Source organism: Anolis carolinensis, chromosome 2 (assembly GCF_035594765.1).
Source record: "Anolis carolinensis isolate JA03-04 chromosome 2, rAnoCar3.1.pri, whole genome shotgun sequence".
Taxonomy (NCBI): domain Eukaryota; kingdom Metazoa; phylum Chordata; class Lepidosauria; order Squamata; family Dactyloidae; genus Anolis; species Anolis carolinensis.
The window spans coordinates 169,608,968-169,629,025 of NC_085842.1; the positions used below are offsets into that span (position 1 = coordinate 169,608,968).

The 20,058-nt window shown below is 41.3% G+C and overlaps 1 protein-coding gene across 3 annotated transcripts in view; it reads right to left on the bottom strand.

Moving 5' to 3' along the window:
- Positions 1 to 15,465: 15,465 nt before the first annotated feature.
- The window catches only part of slc48a1 (solute carrier family 48 member 1), a 47,625-nt gene continuing 43,032 nt past the window's right edge, over positions 15,466 to 20,058 (bottom strand). For all 3 annotated transcript variants that reach the window (XM_062971062.1, XM_008116427.3, XM_003224471.4), the window contains exon 3: positions 15,466 to 19,946. In XM_062971062.1, coding sequence (XP_062827132.1) covers positions 19,810 to 19,946 — 137 coding nt within the window. In that variant the 3' untranslated portion in view covers positions 15,466 to 19,809. The remainder of the gene's footprint in view (positions 19,947 to 20,058) is intronic.

Below are 20,058 nucleotides of genomic sequence, written 5' to 3' on the forward strand. Positions count from 1 at the left end.
CTAATAATAATAATAATAATAATTTATTTCTAACCCAAGTCCTTCTCCCCAGAGGGACTCAGGGCGGCTTACACATCCCTACCCATGATGTAAAATTATTCATCTCACTCATCTTCTCTGAGGTCACTAGTCCCTTCTGCAACTTCTGATGCCTGGGCCATTATTTCTTTGCCTAAATTACAAAGAGTTGCTATGTGGATAGGAGATCGGATAACCACATTTTGCTGTTAACTTGTCTTCCTCTGAGATAACTGAGTGCCCAGTGCTATGCAATGCATGCTTGCTCAGAAATAAATCATCTTGACTTGGCGACCATGTTGCCTGGTATTAAAAGGCATCTGGCTCCCATCTGGCTTGTGATAATTCAATGGGACTTTTGCTCCATGGTTCTATTGCTCTGTCTTATCTTCTCAGTTATTGGCCATTCTCAATAGCATCTCAGATCAACCGCCAGTTCAGGATAGTTCCAGGCCCTGGTGGCCAAAACCTGTGATCTAGTGAGAGCCCTTAGTGATGTTATTAAACATTATACATCTATATCTATATCTGTATCTGTATCCATAATAAAAGTGAAAACCCGTATGTGTGTATGTGGCATGGGTGTCTGTTTACACAGACAGCCTCCGGCCTCCACAAACAGGCTATAGTTCCCAGTGCTAAGGAGCCACCAAGTCACTCCCTTCCACTGACATTGCAGTTACAGCGAGCTCCATGAACATGTAGCCCAACCCCTGCCAATGTCCTTCCCAAACACTACGGCCCACCACCAAAGGAATGCTTTCATTTGGGGACCATTTCATCCTAGATTTTGCATTTTCCTCTACCACAGGCAGGCATCCCAGGCAGGGTTCTCCATTGGTGTGAAATTTGCATGACCCCGCCCACTGCCCTTCCCTTGCAAATCTGTTTGCATAACAAACCGAGCAGAACTGACCAGCAACTAAATTTACTGAAGGAGTTTGGGGATTGACTCCACATGGTGGAAATTGTCATTCACCCTACATCAAGTCAGAGCACTGTCACTCCTACTGGGGAATTTAGAGGAGTTGTAATTCACCTACACCCAGAACGCTATGAACCCAAACAATGATGGGTCTGGACCAAACTTACCATGCATACCCGATATGCCCAGATTTGAATACTGGTGGGTTTTAAGGGGAATTGGCCTGGACGTTTGGGAGTAGTAGGTACCGGGATTTATAGTTCACCTGCAATTGAACCCCACCAATGATGGTCCAGGACCAAACTTGGCACACAGAGCCCCCATAACAATAGAACATATTGGACAAGTTTGGAGGAAAGGGACTTATAGTTCACCTGCCTCCAGAGAAACAGTGACCCCCACCGACAATGGACCAGGACCAAACTTCTCACAGAGAAGCCTCATGACCAACTGAACATACTGCAGGGGTTTGTGGGAATGGGCCTTGATTCTGGGAGTTGTAGTTCACCCACATCCAAAGAGCACTGAACCCAGACTACGACGGATCTGGACCAAACTTGGCACACAGACTCTACATAGCTTACTGTAGATACTGGCAGGTTTCGAGAGGATTGACCCGCGATTCTGGGAATTGTTCATCCACTCCAAACTGAGAATACCTAACATTCAAAGACAAATAATACCCTTTCCAAATAACCCGGGCATCGCCAGGTCCCCAAGCTAGTTATCTATAAACCTCAATTGCTCAGCATTTATAATTTAATCAGTGAAAGAGGGGGAGAGAGAAAGAAAATATATTTTCCTGATTAGAAATGTCTTAGACAAAGGGACTGTTTTTCAGATCAAGATGTTATCTAAATACATAGCACCACCACCTCGAGTCTCTCTAAGGGCCCTTCTACACAGCTATATAACCCAGAATATCAAGGCAGAATAACCCACAATATCTGCTTTGAATTGGAATATCTGAGTCCACACTGCCATATATCCCAGTTCAAAGCAAATGATGTGGGGTTTTATTCAGCTGTGTGGAAGGGGCCTAAGTAGCAGCAATGAATTAGTTAAGCCTCATAAACTGCAACATGAAGCCCCCCGTGGTGCAAAGGGTTAAACCCTTGTGCCAGCAGGACTACTGACCAACAGGTTGGCAGTTCGAATCCGGAGAGAACGGGTGAGCTCCCTCTGTCAGCTCCAGCTCCCCATGCGGGGACATGATAGAAGCTTCCCACAAGGATGGTAAAACATCATCAAAAACATCTGGGCATCCCCCTGGGCAACGTCCTTGCAGACAACCATTCTCTCACACCAGAAGCGACTTTTAGTTTCTCAAGTTGCTCCTGACACAGAAAAAAACCACAAGTGTAACTTGCTGCTAAGCTACTAGCTGAACTGGAGATTGGTATGCAAACCATTCCACTTACCTGGAGCTGTGTCTCCTCTCATCCACAAAACGGGGAATTTACACCTTTGTCTCTCACCTGGAGATGTCCCAAAAAAAATCTGGAAACTCAAGGCCAAGCCCTGAGAGTAGGCAACCTGACCCGTGAGAACTGCCCTACTGTGCCTCATGTCAGATAATATGGCCTATTTGGAATATAAATCCCAGAATTTTCTTCAACTAGCATGCCTGTGCTTATTGGGAGTTCTAAGATTGTAGCCCAAAAAAGTAACTTTCCTCAGCTCTACTTGGAATCCCTACCCCAGGGCCTGGCCCCTGAGGAGTCTGCAAACTCTAATCCAAAGAGGAATGTTTTCCGACCTCTGGCTTCACCTGAGCAGGAAAGAAGGCCCATTAAAGCCTTCTGAGACTTCTCTGCTTCATTCCCCTAGATTGGCCCTGTTGGCACTCTGGGGAGGGGAGGGGGCAACAAAGTTCTCCATTGCCTGTGGCTATGGGGCTGGGAGGGGGATGTGATTCCCTCTTTGTCTGACAGAGAAAATAAGGTTCCATTTATTATGTGTGAGAGAGAAAGACATCAAAGGGAGCCACTTCAAAGGCCACGTCTCCTTCCCGATTAACGCGTTCCACATTGCGCTGCTGTGCTTGATCCAGGCAGGCACATTCTCCTTGGGCAGCTCGACCTGCCACAGCGCCTCCTTCAGAAGCCTTTGGCCATGCACAAAGAGCAGGATTGAGAGAGAGCAAAATGTCTGGTAGATAAAATTTGCTGCTGAAGTCAAAATCAGGATGTTGTTGTGTGGTTGCGCCTTTTTGGCTTCAGTGGCTGCAGCATCACAGGCAGACACCCCTTTGCTATGACAACAAGTATTTGATTTTTTTTTTCAATAGCAATTATACTAGTAGGCCATCCATTGCCAAAAACGACTATATTTTTCTTTGCTTTCCCCTTCCTTCATAGAATCATAGACTCATAGACTTGGAAGAGACATTGAGGGCCATCCAGTCCAACCCGCTGACAAGAAGGAGGAAAATCGCATTCAAAGCACCCCCAACAAACGGCCATCCAGCCTCTGCTTAAAAGTCTCCAAAGAAGGAGCCTCCACCATACTCTGGGGCAGAGAGCTCCACTGCTGAACAGCTATCACACTTAGGAAGTTCTTCCTAATACAGTAGAGTCTTGCTTATCCAACATAAACAAGCCGGCAGAACGTTGGATAAGCTAATATGTTGGATAATAAGGAGAGATTAAGGAAAAGCCTATTAAACATAAAATTAGGTTATGATTTTACAAACTGAGCACCAAAACATCATGTTATACAATAAATTCGACAGAAAAAGTAGTTCAATACACAGTAATGCTATGTAGTAATTACTGTATTTACAAATTTAGCACCAAAATATCACAATGTATTGAAAACATTGACTACAAAAATGCGTTGGATAATCCAGAACGTTGGATAAGCGAGTGTTGGATAAGTGAGACTCTACTGTATTAAGAAGTTCTTCCTAATGTCCTTCTTTCCTTCCTTCCATTGAAACAGACATAAAAAAGGAGAAAACAATAAAACATTCAATAATCAGTGCTTTCTAAAGTCCACTTCTGGTTTTGACAAATGCATCCTTTTTACGTTGAACAGTGCAAGGGCAGCTTGCAATCCCTTTAAAAGGGGTGAATTGTTACTTTTATGGGTTTGTAAAAAAAAACAATTTTGTATCTCCTCTTTTGATCAGTAAAAGAGCAATTCAAGGAATCTGGGCTAGTTAAAGATCTGTTTGGGAGCCAAAGATCACTGCTTTTTTATTCTTTCCCTGATTGCTAGGAAGCCCCTTTTTAAAACTGGGTCATAGAGGATATTATTTCCATCCCTGCCATTCTTTTGATCCCTTCTATGATTTCAAAAAATGAACAACACAGATATATATGTGTGTGTGTGTATGTGTATGCACACACACACACATATACATATTCTTTTGATTCCTCCTATGCTTTCAACAAAATGGAAACACACACATACATATGGGTCTCTTGTTTTTTTGGCCTATTCCTGGGTTTATTTGGGATGCTGATTCAGAAAATTACATTGGAAAGACCACATCAGCTCCAGTTTCTTAGATATGGTTATCATGATTTTTTATGGGTGAGAAGATGGTGAGCAGATACATATACGGTAAGTTATGTATTTCAAAAACTAGAGCTGGTAGCGGGGAAAGGGTGTCATTTTTTTGCAATTAGCAGTTCGAATATACAGTAGAGTCTCACTTATCCAATACTCGCTTATCCAAGGTTCTGGATTATCCAACACATTTTTGGAGTCAATGTTTTCAATATATCGTGATATTTTGGTGCTAAATTCATAAATACAGTAATTACTACATAGCATTACTGTGTATTGAACTACATTTTCTGCCAAATTTGTTGTCTAACATGATGTTTTGGTGCTTCATTTGTAAAATCATAACCTAATTTGATGTTTAATAGGCTTTTCCTTAATGCCTCCTTATTATCCAACATATTCGCTTATCCAACATTCTGCCAGCCCGTTCATGTTGGATAAGTGAGACTCTACTGTACCTAGAAACAGGCCTAATATTTAAGGCACCAAAATGTGTGCTAGTCAGTGTAATAAATATGTAGTAGGTGGCCAGCCCACTTGACAGAATCAGAATTTTGGGGTCGGGGGAGACTAATATGGAGGCAGGAATTTGAGGAAACCTGATAATAAAATTAATTCATGGGAAGACAAGAGAAAGTTTACCAAGAACATTCCCAGAGCACTGCAGTATTGACGAAGGAAGAGCCATGGAAATCATTAGCTATCCAAGACTGTGATTCCATTCTTGCTTTGTGCATTCAATTTGTTCTCGACCTACGACCACACTAAGGTGAACAACCACAGTATTTTCTTGGTAAGATTTGTTCAGAAGAGCTTTGCCTTTAGCTCCAAGTTTGAAAAATGTGTGTAAGGGTATTTGTGTGTATGTGCCTTTAGGCCATCTATTTTAGGAGACCCCATGAAGGCAAGATATATCCAGAGGTGGATTTGCCAAAATATTTGCCTTCCTCTGAACTATTTATATCCATGCACTCGCACAAAAAACCTATACTTACTTGGAGCAATGACAAAGATTATTCTTTTTATATCTCATAAATTCTGGTGCCTGCCCTCTTCTGGCTGGCAATGCACATTAAATTTTTCATCTAAAGTTTAACTTTGGACAGGATAGACTGAAGAGAAGGACAAATGATCAAGCCACTGTTACCTCCTACATCAGTGGTTCTCAACCAGTGGGTCCCCAAATGTTTTGTCCTTCAACTCCTAGGCCAAAACACCTGGAGACCCACAGCTTGAGACCTACTGTCCTACATGCATATATATTCTTGCGGTGGAATGAGGTTACACTATTGTTTCTTCTCAAACAGATATGACAGTTTTTGAAGACTTTGAAAACATGCAAATTCAGTACATGGGGACATGTTGGAGAAGAAGGTGCACTTCTCAACAGTCAAGACTGCTTGGAAAATTACTTAGTGGCTAACTCGTTACAATCCTATCACTACAAACGAAATGTTCCTCAAAGTAGTCAACTTTCCTTACTACAGTAGAGTCTCACTTATCCAAGACTTGCTTATCCAAGGTTCTGGATTATCCAAGGCATTTTTGTAGTCAATGTTTTCAATATATCGTGATATTTTGGTGCTAAATTCGTAAATACAATAATTACAACATAACATTACTGCGTATTGAACTACTTTTTCTGTCAAATTTGTTGTATAACATGATGTTTTGGTGCTTAATTTGTAAAATCATAACCTAATTTGATGTTTAATAGGCTTTTCCTTAATCCCTCCTTATTATCCAAGATATTTGCTTATCCAAGGTTCTGCTGGCCCGTTTAGCTTGGATAAGTGAGACTCTACTGTATTAGTTATTTTTAAAGACAACTTTTTTGTTCAAATGTTATAAAGTAGTCATTTTTAAAACAAATGTTTTTTTATTCATCAATATGAGGCAATAGTTGATCCATGGTATTTTCCTCCACTACATATTTGGTGAGGCTATACCATCCTAGAACTGTAAAAGTAACATTAAAACATAGTTGTGCAACAAAAAAAGGTTATTGCTCATATACCAATACGGTAACTTTAATTCTTGTTACAACAAGTAGTTTCCAAGTTTTGTTTATTACCATATATATTTTCTGCTTTATTGTACACTAGCTAAACCTGGCCATGCTTCACTGTGGCTCAATATGATATGTAATGAATCTGAAAGTAAATAAAAGTATTGTAGCACACATAGATTTACCGAGAAAACACATTATTCAATTCAATACCCTGCCTTGCATTGCTGTGTCTATATGGAATGTATGGAAAGGAAGGAAAAAGAGTTTTTTCCCCCAAAAAATCATTTTTTATTGTAATGCTAGTCGATTGACTACATTTTTTGGTTTGTCATGTTTCTGCATATACATTAAGATCAGATGGTTTACTGACTCTGGAGCATGTGACGTATAATTGCCCATGAGAGAAGCATTTGTTTTCTAATTTCAAGCTGCACACTTGCAAAGATTGCCCCTGCGCTTTATTGATAGTCATTGCGAACGCGAGGTGTATTTGTAATTGAAGTCATTTGAACTCGAAGGTAATGTCGGTCAGAATGAGTGGGATTCCCAGGGAAATCTTCCCCAACTCCTGCGTGTATGTTGAGTTGGCCATGTTGGGTCTGTGTGCCAAGTTTGGTCCAGATCCGTTGTCAGCTGGGTTTAGTGCACTCTGGATAAGGGTGAACTACAACTCCCATAATCAAGGTCAATTCCAACATACCACAGCAGTATGTTCAGTTGGTCAAGGGGGTTCTCTGTGCCAAGTTTGATCCCGGTCCATTGTCGGTTGGGGTCACAATTTCTCAGGATGCAGGACGTAAAGTGGGTCATGGGGGGGTCTGTGTGCCAGGTTTGATCCTGATCTGTCATTGGTGCAAGTTGCAGTGGTCTGTGGGAGCTGAAGTGATTGAATGTACTGCATATCCCATCATCTGTGGGTTTCCCTCCCCCAAACTCATTTTACTATAAAAACAGGTGCATATTGGAATGCAACATTGTGTCAAAATGTCAAGTTAATCGACTGATTACTTTTTGAGTTCTGCAAACAAAAACATAGCAGGCTGTATTTTTATTTATAAAGATTTGTCAGATCTTTGTGAGGGAGTAAGAATATGCATCTTCAGCTTAGGTTTTCAGCAATATATTTATACTAGCGTAGGTACTCGGCAATGCCTGAGTTAGGTCTTTTGTAATGATAAATATTCATACTTTAGTCAGTGTTTGTTTTGGGATGTTATAGTTAAGGAAAATTGGGGAATGCTCCAGAGTTTCAGTAAAACAACTAGCCAGTGTAGACAAGCCCTAAGGCAAAAAGAAACTTTCCTAGATTGCATGTTTTCACTCTTTCGTAACTTTGGCCATCTTGGCATACTCTGATAACACTTGGTCCAGTTTTCATCCATGAAATGTTGGATGGTATGTTTTTCTTATTATCCTAATCCTATTGCTCTAATTTGGAGAGAGCAAAAATTGGATCTGGAATTTCCTGTCCCCAAAGCATGTACTTTACTGCTGAGCTATGCCTCCTCCACTCATGAGAGAAGTGGTGTGGTCTTTGGAAAGAGACTACGTCCCTCACCCAGAACTTTGTTATGACTTGATAATACTTCAAACACAATGCTCTGACATTTGACAGAAGGAAAAACATAAATGCCAAGTCTTTTCAAGTTTTCCAGGCAAGAAAAAGCCAAGGCACCCTGCTTGCAAACCAGGGACAGGAATCAAATATAACTCTAGATGCTCTTAGATTCCCATAGTCCCTCATCATGGACTACAGTGCCTAGAAATGCTGGGAATAGTAGTCTAGTAACATCTGGAATGTAGTATTATTCCCAACTCTTTAAGGGGGAGTGGGAATCATGTCATAGTAGGTTAAGGTAAAGGTTTCCCCTGACGTTAAGTCTAGTCATGTCTGACTCGGGGGGTTGGTGCTCATCTCCATTTCTAAGCCGAAGAGCCGTAGACACCTCCAAGGTCATATGGCCGGCATGACTGCATGGAGTGCCGTTACCTTCCCGCCGGAGTGGTACCTATTGATCTACTCACATTTGCATGTTTTCGAACTGCTAGGTTGGCAGGAGCTCCCGGGATTCGAACCTGGGACCTTTTGGTCTGCAAGTTCAGCAGCTCAGCGCTTTAACGCACTTCGCCACCAGGGTTCTCATGTCATAGTAGTGGGGGGAATATCCCCAGTCTAGGTCATGGGAGAGGTAGCAAGCTCCTCTCCCATTGCCTAGACTCCTGTTTTATACATATTCAATTAATTCAAACCAATGAAATGCTACCCTATCTAGGAAAGATTCTTTAAGACAAGGTTTGCCGTTTGCTTTCTCTCAGGCTAATATCACATACCCTCCACCCAGGACAGATGTCGCCAAACAACATCAGAGTGTGATCAAGCTGGCAAAGGTAACTAATGGAGTTTGCTTTTGATTTCACTTTCTACTGGGAAGGGCATGATTCTGCCACTCTTTTTCTCTGCTTCCTGCTGAGTTCAAGTGCAAAGTACTTTTGCATTTTGAACTCAGTTCGCAGCAGCTCAAGTAAGCTGAAGACAAAGAGGATGGCAAGAGAGAGGAACTGGAACACTTTAAAATCAGCTCAAAAAGGGAAAGGACAGAAGATTAATCCACACTGCCACTGTCAAATTGAGATAGCTTCAAGACATAATGTCATCCCCTAGTTTTCCATGATAATATAATAATAATAACTTTATTTTTATACCCCGCCCCATCTCCCCCAAGGGACTCGGGGCGGCTTACATGGGGCCTTACCCAATACAACAATCAAACATAAATACAAAGCAAGAGCACAATTAACCCAATAAAAACAACATGATCGAATGGAGATCTGATCCTTGGACTCTCAGCATCTTAGCCTAATAGTCAAATCATTAGACCATGATGGCACTTCTCTCTCTGCACACATCTCAACCAAATTTAGGCTCATAGCCAGCACACTCTCCTCTAAATCCATCCATCCCATCTCTCTGTAACCATTGTGAGGCCCCTTTGGAGTCAACTGCCAACCAGGCTGATGGGCAAATTATTCTCCCCCCTGAGAAAGCCAGGTGTTCACGGGGAGGAAGGGAGGATGTTCGGTAGAGCTCTTCCAAACTCGCTCCAGCGGTAATTGACTCCAGATTGCAGCTGGCTGCTGCGGCATCGCATGACCAGGGTGTTTAACCGCGGGGCTATCCAGCGTTGGCACGTGTCCTACTCCAGGAACTCCATCAAAGCCGAGAGGCCGTCCTGGCCCTTTGGATCCAAATTCATCCCAAATGTTCCAATTATCAAGGCCTCCCACCAGCATCTCTCGGCTGCTTTGGCTCTGGGTCAAAAATCCACAGATGAGGAGAAAGCAAACATCCACGCCTCACCCCGTCAACACGCCAACACAGAGGCTGAGCCCCTCAAAGCCTGACTGGAAACAGGCCTTGGCCTGGCAGCATCTTCTAAATAAATTGTGCCCCCCAACACCCCTCCCCAAAGAACAAACAGTAAGGTTCCCAGGCCAGAAAACTTGGGTTGTGCAAATAGCATGTCAGAGTTTCCATTACTCTTTCATGTCCTTCAACATTACACAGATGAAAGCTGGAAAGTGTACGGCCAAACCACATCACAGTATGGTTAAGATGACAAACATTATTAATGAGAAAGAACACAAAAGCTGCAGCAGCTTGTTTTTGCCGATGTTTACAGGGAATGACTGGTCTCTACCTTCTCCTTTCCTCCCCTCTCTGCTGGGTTGAGTGTAAATTACTTTTGGTTTTCAGAAATTGAATTAAGCTGAAGGAAGATGCAACATCCATTCTTTAATACAGTGGTTCCTACCCTTTGGTCTTCCAGGTGTTTGGGACTTCAACTTCGAGAAATTCCAGCCATCATACCAGCTGTTAAGAATTATAGGAGTTGAAGTCCAAAACACCTGAAAGACCATAGATTGGGAACTACTGTTTTAATAATAGTCTCACTTATCCAACATAAATGGACCGGCAGAACGTTGGATAAGCGAATATGTTGGATAATAAGGAGAGATTAAGGAGAAGCCTATTAAACACCAAATTAGGTTATGATTTTGCAAATTAAACACCAAAACATCATGTTATACAACAAATTTGACAGAAAAAGTAGTTTAATACGCAGTAATGCTATGTAGTAATTACTGTATTTACAAATTTAGCACCAAAATATCACGATGTATTGAAAACATTGACTACAAAAATGCGTTAGATAATCCAGATCGTTGGATAAGCGAATGTTGGATAAGTGAGACTCTACTGTATATGTATGTGTGGGCTGAGCATGCTTCCTATTGAGTTCTTCTAGTTGCATTGCCTGCCTCTCACTTTCAACTGGCTTAGTCGATCCTGGGAGAGCCTGGGAGGCACTGATCTGCTCTACTTTGGCATCACTCATTTCCTTTTTGAATGTCTGGATGAGGAAATAGCAGTGGTGACCAAGGCTGACTGGTTCTCTGAGGCAGCACTGGCACTTTCTCCTGTCTTTGGAGTGATCCTCAACTTATCCACATGTTATATCAAAATCCATATTTTGGGCCCTGATCCTGCCCTTATATATGAGTATATGTTCTGTTTGGTGGCATATGTTCTATTAACCTCAGACTTTCTTTGTGATATTGAAAGAATTCTAGAACTTTTCTTGTAGCCACGAGAGACCACACATTCCACAAAGGCAGAAGAGGAGGCTGGCAGATGAGGGTTGGTTCTCTCCATTGTCCCTCTGCTATTTTGTTTGGTGGCCAAGCTGGCCATGGAAGAAAGATGTCCCCAGTCCTCCTTTCACCTCAACCAGCTTCATAGAAGGCAAAACCAAGTATGCATATATAGTGTATGTACTTATCAGTATGCGGTCATGCTGGCCACATGACCTTGGAGGTGCCTACAGACAACACTGCCTCTTTGGCTTAGAAATGGAGATGAGCACCAACCTCCAGAGTCGGACACGACTATGTTTAATGTCAGGGGAAAACTTTTACCTTACTTATCAGCATCTTTATGGTCAAAGATCTAACAGAGAGGCTTTTCTCCTTTTCTCACTTATAATGGAGATACAGCTGATGGGTATACAAGGCCGGGACTTACTCGTGGCTGTATCAAAATTTTGCAATTTTTTATCCTGAGAAGCTACGGCAGTACCTCTGTTGACTGCATTTCACTATATGGCAAAGACTTTGGGTTCAGGTAAGCAATTGATAATGGTGAGTCATGCAAGTCATTAATACTAGATATCTGTTTTTATTATATTTTGTAATTATGTTTGGCTTTACTTCTTTTCACTAAGATCAATTTTTCAAAATAAATGTAAACCATACAAGTGTTTGCATTAAACAAATAAATTACCTGATTTTTAAAAAAGTAGGTAAAAGGTTTCCCCTGACGTTAAGTCCAGTCATGTCTGACTCTGGAGGTTGGTGCTCATCTCCATTTCTAAGCCAAAAAGCCAGCGTTGTCCGTAGAGACCTCCAAGGTCATGTGGCCGGCATGACTGTATGGAGCACTGTTACCTTCCTGCCAGAGCAGTACCTATTGATCTACTCACATTGGCATGTTTTCGAACTGCTAGGTTGGCAGAAGTTGGAGCTAACAGCGGGCGCTCACTCCGCTCCCGGGATTTGAACCTGCGACCTTTCGGTCTGCAAGTTCAGCAGCTTAGTGCTTTAACACACTTCGCCACCGGGGCTCCTATATTTAAAAAAGTAGCCAGCTGATAATACTCTATATTTCTATATCGGCTACAGAAGATATGAGTTTCCTTTTCCCTGTGGCTTCATGAAACATCATTATGGGTAATAGTATAATTGTCTTTCAAAGATAACAGTCTTGGTAGTGGATCCGTACATGATTGTGGGGACTTATTCTGGATCTACATGGTCTGTCACGTTGAGGACCTCTACTTTCACATGGAAGGCAGTCATGACACAGGTTTGGTTGACGCGCCTTCCTCTTTGCATGTTTCTTCCTTTCACCTTCAAAATCCATAGCACCATTGGTAACAGCTATATCAAAGTTGCAATGCTCAAGTGCCAGGGCTTCCCAGTTATTGGTGTTTATACCCTAGTTTTAAGGATATCTTTAAGCTCATTTTTAAATCTCTTTTGTTGCCCACTGACATTTTCTATTCCGTTTTTCATTATTGAGCTGAGAATAACGTTACTGCTTTGGGAGACAGTGATTGGAAAATCAGGCAACATGGCTAGTCCAGTGAAGTTGATGATGGAGAATCATTATTTCAATGCCGGTGGTCTTTGCTTCTTCCAGACCTCTGATGTTTGTCCTCATCATCCCAAGAGATTTGCAAAAATTTTCAAAAACAACACTGATGGAATCATGAAACATGGATCACTAGCCTCTTAGCTAGCTGCTAAAAGAAATGAAAACCTGAAAATTTGGTGAGTTTATTTTTAAAGCTGTTTTAAACACCAACCACCCTATGCATGTTCCTTTTTGCATAAAGGAGAAAATCCAGATCCATGCCCTGAATAGCCTTCAGTTTACATTTTTCATGCCTTCCAACATTTCACAGATGAAAACATGTTTAACCAAGCCACCATGTGGTCAAGATGGCAAATGTATGAATGAAGATGAATGCACAAGCTAGGGCAGCCTGCAGCAATTTACTCCAACTCCTTCTCCATTAAGTTAACTGAGTGCAAACTAGTTCTGCACTTTGAACTCAGTTTGCAACTACTGAAGCAAGATGAGGACAAAGAAGGAAAGTGTAAGGCTGTGGTTCTCAACCTTCCTAATGCCACAACTCCTTAATACAGTTCCTCATGTTGTGGTGACTCCTAACCATAAAATTATTTTCGTTGCTACTTCATAATTGTAATTTTGCTGTTGTTATTAATCGTAATGTAGGATATGCAGGATGTATTTTCATTGTTACAAATTGAACACAATTAAAGCATAGTAATTAATCACAAAAGTAATGGGGGAATATGGACAATGGATGATGGGATTTACAGTACCTTCAACTGGTTCGGTTCTGAGTTGTAGTTCACCTACATCTTGAGAGCACTGTGGATTCAAACAATGATGGATCTGGACCAAACTTGGCACGAATACTCAATACGCCCAAATTTGAACACAGTGGAGGAGGGTTTTTGGTGGAATGATTCGACGTCTGTTTCCAAAAAGGAAGAGAAGGACAACGGGAGAGATCTTCAGCCTTCTCTGCAAAAGGGGTTCCTAAGACCATCAGAAACATCTGTTTTCTGATGGTCTTTGGCGACCCCACTGAAATTCCATTGTGACCCGCCCAGGGGTCCCAACCCCCAAGTTGAGAAACACTGGTATGAGGAAAGGAAGGACTGTTCTTGCCAGATTAGGACAGGTGGAGCATATGGATATTAGTCACCAAGTGGGTGAACCCCATAGTTTCATTGGCTATAAACTATCTGTAACTAACAATAGAATTTAGACCAATTTTTAAAAGGTTTTTTTTTAAAAAGGTAGACATGACTATACATCATACCTAACTTGGTCTTTATGCTGTGTAGAGCCATCTTCAAAGAACTGCCCCCTCTCTCTTTTCCTTTTGCTGGCAAGTGTCTTGTTTAAAAGGGCCTTCTACATTGGGTGGCCAGCATGGAATATCTGATTGGGTGTGCTGGTCCAATATGCATTGTGCATTTTTAAACACTTGTTTTAAATTTTCATGTTTTAAAAATAGTGATTTAATTGACTAATAATAATAATAATAATAATAATAATAATAATAATAATAATAATAATCTTTATTTATACCCTGACTTTTCTCCCTGGAGGGACTCAGGGCAGTTGAAGTACAGCCATGCCTCCTCATCCATAGACTGAAAGTACTTCTTTAATTACAAAAACGCAAGCCTTAATTTTTGTAATTTTATAAAAAGGACAACAGTTCACTATGCCAACAGCATAAATTACAACAAAGTAGTTAAATTTTAAAAGTATTAAATACAATGATCCCATAGTATCTGTACGGTTTGGTTCCAGGCCAAACTGTTGGCTACTTTGTATCCCGTTCAGGAGAAAAGCAGGATATAGAAATTACATACATACATACATACATACATACCAGCTGCAACCACAACCAGATGCTTTTGGATCACAATTCTCAGGACTCCTTGCAGGGGCAAATCAAGAATGGGCAACTTGGCAGTCCCTGAACAGACTCAGAAGTGGAGTGGGCAGAACAAAAGTCAACCTGGCAAAACGGCACTACCTAGAAGAGTCCTCCACCTTGTGCGACTGTGGAGTAGAACAAACAACTCAGTATCTGTATGCGTGTCGGTAATGCCCTGCCTCATGCACAGAGGAAGAACTGTCCAATCCCCTGCTATGCAGGAAAATATAATCAAAGCACTCCCGACAGATGGCCATCCCACCTCTACTTGAAAATCTCCATAGAACACTCCACCACATTCCAAGGCAGGATATTCCACTTAGATCAGTAGTTCTCAATCTGGGATCCCCAGATTTTTTGGTTTACAATTCCCAGAAATCTCAGCTAGTTTGCCAGCTGTTAGGATTTCTGGGAGTTGAAGACCAAAAATATCTGGGAACGCCAGGTTGAGAACCACTTACTTAGATAAAAGAAACCATAGATACTGGTCCCAGAGATATGGATGCCATACTTACTGTATTATGTACTGGATACTTTTCTGTCTTATTTGGGGATGGGGTGGGAGGTCATGTACCTTTCCTGTAGACCAGTGGTTCTCAACCTGTGGGTCCTCGGGTGTTTTGGCCTACAACTCCCAGAAATCTCAGCCAGTTTACCAGCTGTTATGATTTTTGGGAGTTGAAGTCCAAAACATCTGAGGACCCACAGGTTGAGAACCACTGCTCTACTCAGCTCAAGAGGACATATGTATCTCTCCATCTCTGCACGTCTCCTGCACAACATTTTATCTGAATGTATTCCTGGGCATTATTTCTTTCATAGAACACAAGTACAGAGAACATGAAAAGAACCAAGGTATGGTCCTACAAAAAAAAAGCAGTTCAACATGCTTTAGCAAATTGTTTTTTTATTCAAAACTAACAATATGGACATATGAAATAAAAACAACCAGCTCAGTTAAGACTTGCATAAGTCAACCAATATTTTGAATCTTCCCAACAGTTTTTTTTTCCCAAAATCCATTTAGAGATTTTCCTCCACTGATAACAGCCTTCTTTTCCCCCACAATTTTCAGTTTGATGACCAAAATTCTAACCAATGTTTCTTTAAACTAATGGGGGTGGTTGATGAGACAGGCTTATTTGTTTTCTCCTGTTCTTTCTGTTTGTCTGTTCATACACACTCAGTAAAGGATTCTGGAGGCAGCTGGTCTACTCAATCAAATATATACAGCCAAAGTAGGATTAGCTACAGCAGAATCCCATTGTTTACCAGCTCAAGCTTTATTTACTGCAGACACACTACTGCAATACAGCACCAAGATCCTATGTTTCGCTAACTCTCCTTCACTAGTCTCAGGGTACCAATAATGTGTAAAAACGTTTAGCTAGACAAAAGGATGAGGGGGAACCAGGGAGGCTAGTTAGATATCTTTTATAAAAAGGGTATTCTTTGTTGGGGGCTTAGGTAGCTATGGTGTGCCTCTTTGTATATAAGCTTCTGGACAGAATGAATTTTGAATTTTTTAAACGAATTTGCATTTCCCTCCAATAGATGAATTTATGAACACACATTTTGAAGAGAGAATGCCACTAAATTTATGTGGGTCACATTTTAAAGGTCTGTGTATTGCTTCAGAAGTGCAAATTTAGGTAAGACTACACTGAAATGCAAATTCCACAGATTACTCCATCCCTAATGAATTCAACTATATGAAATTCCACTGCTTTTTAAAACAAATGCTCAAAGACGGCTGCTTCAATACTACCCAATGGTAGGGTACATACTTGAAACAGTACATATGGATGCATTCTGTTTTCTAATGTCAGTGTGTGTTTTTGACCTATTACGTATGGTCAGCACAATTCCCTTATAGTAAGCTATGTACAAGAACCAGTACATGAGCACCATCCAGTCTCTGTATAGGTGTATACCTGATCCTATACATTGTGATCAGGACTTCTCTCTGATCATAAATGAAACATTTGCGCATTGTTCCACCATCCAGGATGCCAAGCATTCATTCATATGATTCTATATGCACTCTTTCAGGTTTCCACTGCAAATAATACAATGACACATACATTTTACTAATCACCCCCTTTATATATAAGGGGGAAAAAGTGACGCGTGGGCAGCTTTCTCCCAGATGAGATATTTGTGCGTTAACTGCCTCCCAACAAAACATTAAAGAAGAGATTGAGTAAAACCTAGAAGTATTACATATCTGCTGGTTGAATTAAATAGGTGTGAAATGGGGAGCGGGGTTAAAAGCAGCAAATGGATGCAGTGCAAGGCCATTGCTTGAACATACACTATCCTATGCCCTGCTAAATAATGAAGCTTTCATGAAGCTTGGAAGAAAAACATGTTTTTGTCAAAAGGAGTCCAACTTTCCATGCCTGCTCTGGTGCTGCTACAACAGCTAATCATCACTCTTGCATTTGCTGAATACGGTTTATCTCCAACTATCGAACCCAATTAAAGCAGGTCATGAGCCAATTGGATGTCTTCCTTTGGCCTCTCTTGCTCTCTGGAAGACTTTTCTGATATCTACTAACATTGAAGATCAGCAAGATGTTTCTATACCTTTAGAATCAACCTAGATTCAGAAGTCATTGAGCAGGTCTATGTGCTCTGCAGCCCTACCACAATCCCTGCTAGAAGTGTCCTCTGTGAGTCATTTGTTAAAGGCACAGGTTGCCATTTAAAGGGGAAATATTGAGCAAAGGATGAGAAGACATGCCGAAGCTGCCTTCCTCTTCCTGCCTCCAACAGGAATGGCTTTGTGAGCTTTTGTAGGTCCTACTTTAGAGCTGTTATGAGCTCACATGCAGCAGGTCAATAGCTCCTTATTCCATGAAGGGATTACAAAGTTCTCAATATGTTGTTAATAGAGATCTGAGAAAACTGAGTCAGCCATGAAAGACAGGGTGGATTGTATGGCCTCCACAGAGCCATACACTCTGTTCATAAAGACATGTAAAAGGTGTAGCAGGAATAGCAGCTCATGATTTCAGTGTTCTTGGGGCAGTTAATCTGACCTAGATTTTAGTCTAAACCTGAAGGGGGCTATATGTACTGAACCTTTTGTCCCAAATAATAAGCCCATTATCTTGCATGGTTCCTTGAAGAATGGACAAAAATCCATCTGGTTCCCACCATCCTTATCAAATCATCACATAGATTCATCCAGCCTAGCAGTGTCAACCTGGTTGAGATTATTTCAGGGCAACGTCCTACACAAAACAGACCATTGCCTCAGATCGAAGAGGGTTGGTGATCACACTATCCCCTGGGACTTTGAAGGACTGCAAAGTCCTCCCAACTTTAAATTATTTTGGTCCTCAAATGTCATATTGTGTCCGGGGGAGGGAGAAGAAAAAAAAGAATGTTTGACTTGAAGTCAAGACAGATAGGGAGACTGTGCCCCCCAAGTTGTAAGCTCAGCAGTCCACCCAAAATAGGATGAACAAAGGAGGGGGATTATACTATAAAATAACCCCCTCCACCCCAAGGTAGAACTAGTGAACATTTTTGGGCAAAGTTGAGCAACCTTTTCCCTCCCAAAGAATTGGTGTAGATCCAGGTCAGGCAAGAAAAATGGGAGCCCTAGTTCCAGTTCTTGACAGTCATGCTCACTTTGTTTCTGCAATTCTGCCACCAACCATACTTGATCTTTAGAAGTTATATTGTTCCAGTAAAAGTACACAAGGCATACAGCAAAGTGCAGATGTGTTTCCATTTAATACAGTGACCACTTACTTGCTGGTTAAAGGTGCATTCCCATACATCTTTTCATAGGTGAGGAAATGTGAGATGTATGGCCACACATGTAATATTGGATAACAACTCCTACCAGTCTTCATCTTTGCCTAGGCTGATAGGGATTGCAACCTAGTAATATCTAGAATCATGGCACTTATCCGTGATCTAGATGAAAAGATGGGTTGAAATGACAAAAAATGAACTATAATGTTTCACAGGAATCTCTGTGAGCAATTTTATACTTTGGTCCAAACATGTGTGGGACATAAAATATAACCTCAGCTTCAATAACCTAAAATATATGCTTCTTTATAAACACGCACATAAATGTAAGATTATAGAGCACCTGATGGGAAGATGAGATATTACCAAATCAATCCAGGAACAGGGTGAGAAGGTAGATTCAAAAGGTATTCTGTATTCTTTCATATGCTATATAGATGATCTTCAACATCAAAGATAGTTTCAACAGAGGTGCCTAGTTCTGGCAAAATCAAAGTGCAGAAACATTGTCACTCCAGGTTAGGGGAGTACAAGTCCCACAATCCACTGCCACTAGCTCTGATAGGAACTGTAGTTCAAGACATCTGGAAGGACAGAGTTCCTTACACCCAGTTTGAATTTTAAAATGCTAAATCATCAGCTTAAGAAAAGTGCCAGGAAAAGAGGATGAAGTGAAGTGGAACATAATAATGTGCAGAAAGATCCACAGGCGCTTTTTCCTCTGAAAGTCATCACAATCACAACCAACAACCACAAGGAATTGCAGGGTTGGGGGTGGGGAGGAGAGAAGAAGAGCAATGTTGTTCAAAATAGTTTTATCTTAAAACAGATCCATGCTTCACCTTATGAAAATACATCTGTATGAAAGGTGTAAAAACTGGTTCTTGCTTCACATCTCTTCAGGCTTTTGCCAAGCACTTTACAGGTTAGCAAAAAGGCGAAAAGCTGCTGTGTCATTAAGGGGATAGGAAACATGCCAAGTGTCATGGAAAACCAGTCTCTCCAACAATTTTCCAAGTTTCATCTCCCAGCTTACCGAAAAAAAGAAAGAAAGAAAGAAAGAAAGAAAGAAAGAAAGAAAGAAAGAAAGAAAGAAAGAAAGAAAGAAAGAAAAACAAAAGACATGGGAAGGTGCAGGTGGAGGAAGAGACAGGCCCAGAAGAGTCTGGAACAGAAAGCCTGGTCTTGAATTGTCCCTCAAAAGGACAAATGTTCTCAGGAAAGGCAAAGAGACACAGATAGATAGACAAACACACATACAACTGACAGAACTAGCCAACACAGCACGCAACTGGATAAAAGCAAGAGCCCCTAACAAAACGGATGGTGAAGAGGCAGAAGGATTGCCCCGTGAGGCTCCTCTAGGTCTCCTTGTTCTCTCGCCAGCACCTTGCTATGAGAGAACTTGCTCCAGTGTCCAGCCTTAGGTCTTCTTCCCTTGGTGAGATTAAGAGGTCTGGCTCTTAGAAGTCACTGAGAATGCTGATGTCAGCAAATTCATTCCGGTACCGATGGGAGTATAAGCTGAGGAGGAAAGCCCATTTGAAGGAGATGACGCTCCAGACGCAGGATAGGTAGTAGCTCTTTGGATCTGTCAGAGCTAAAGAGAAGAAGAGATACATGTTGAAAAGGAAATAATAGATGTGGCTGCTCATTAGTTCAAATTCTAGCCCACAGGACAAAGAGAGTTACCACCCACTCACCCTTCCAAT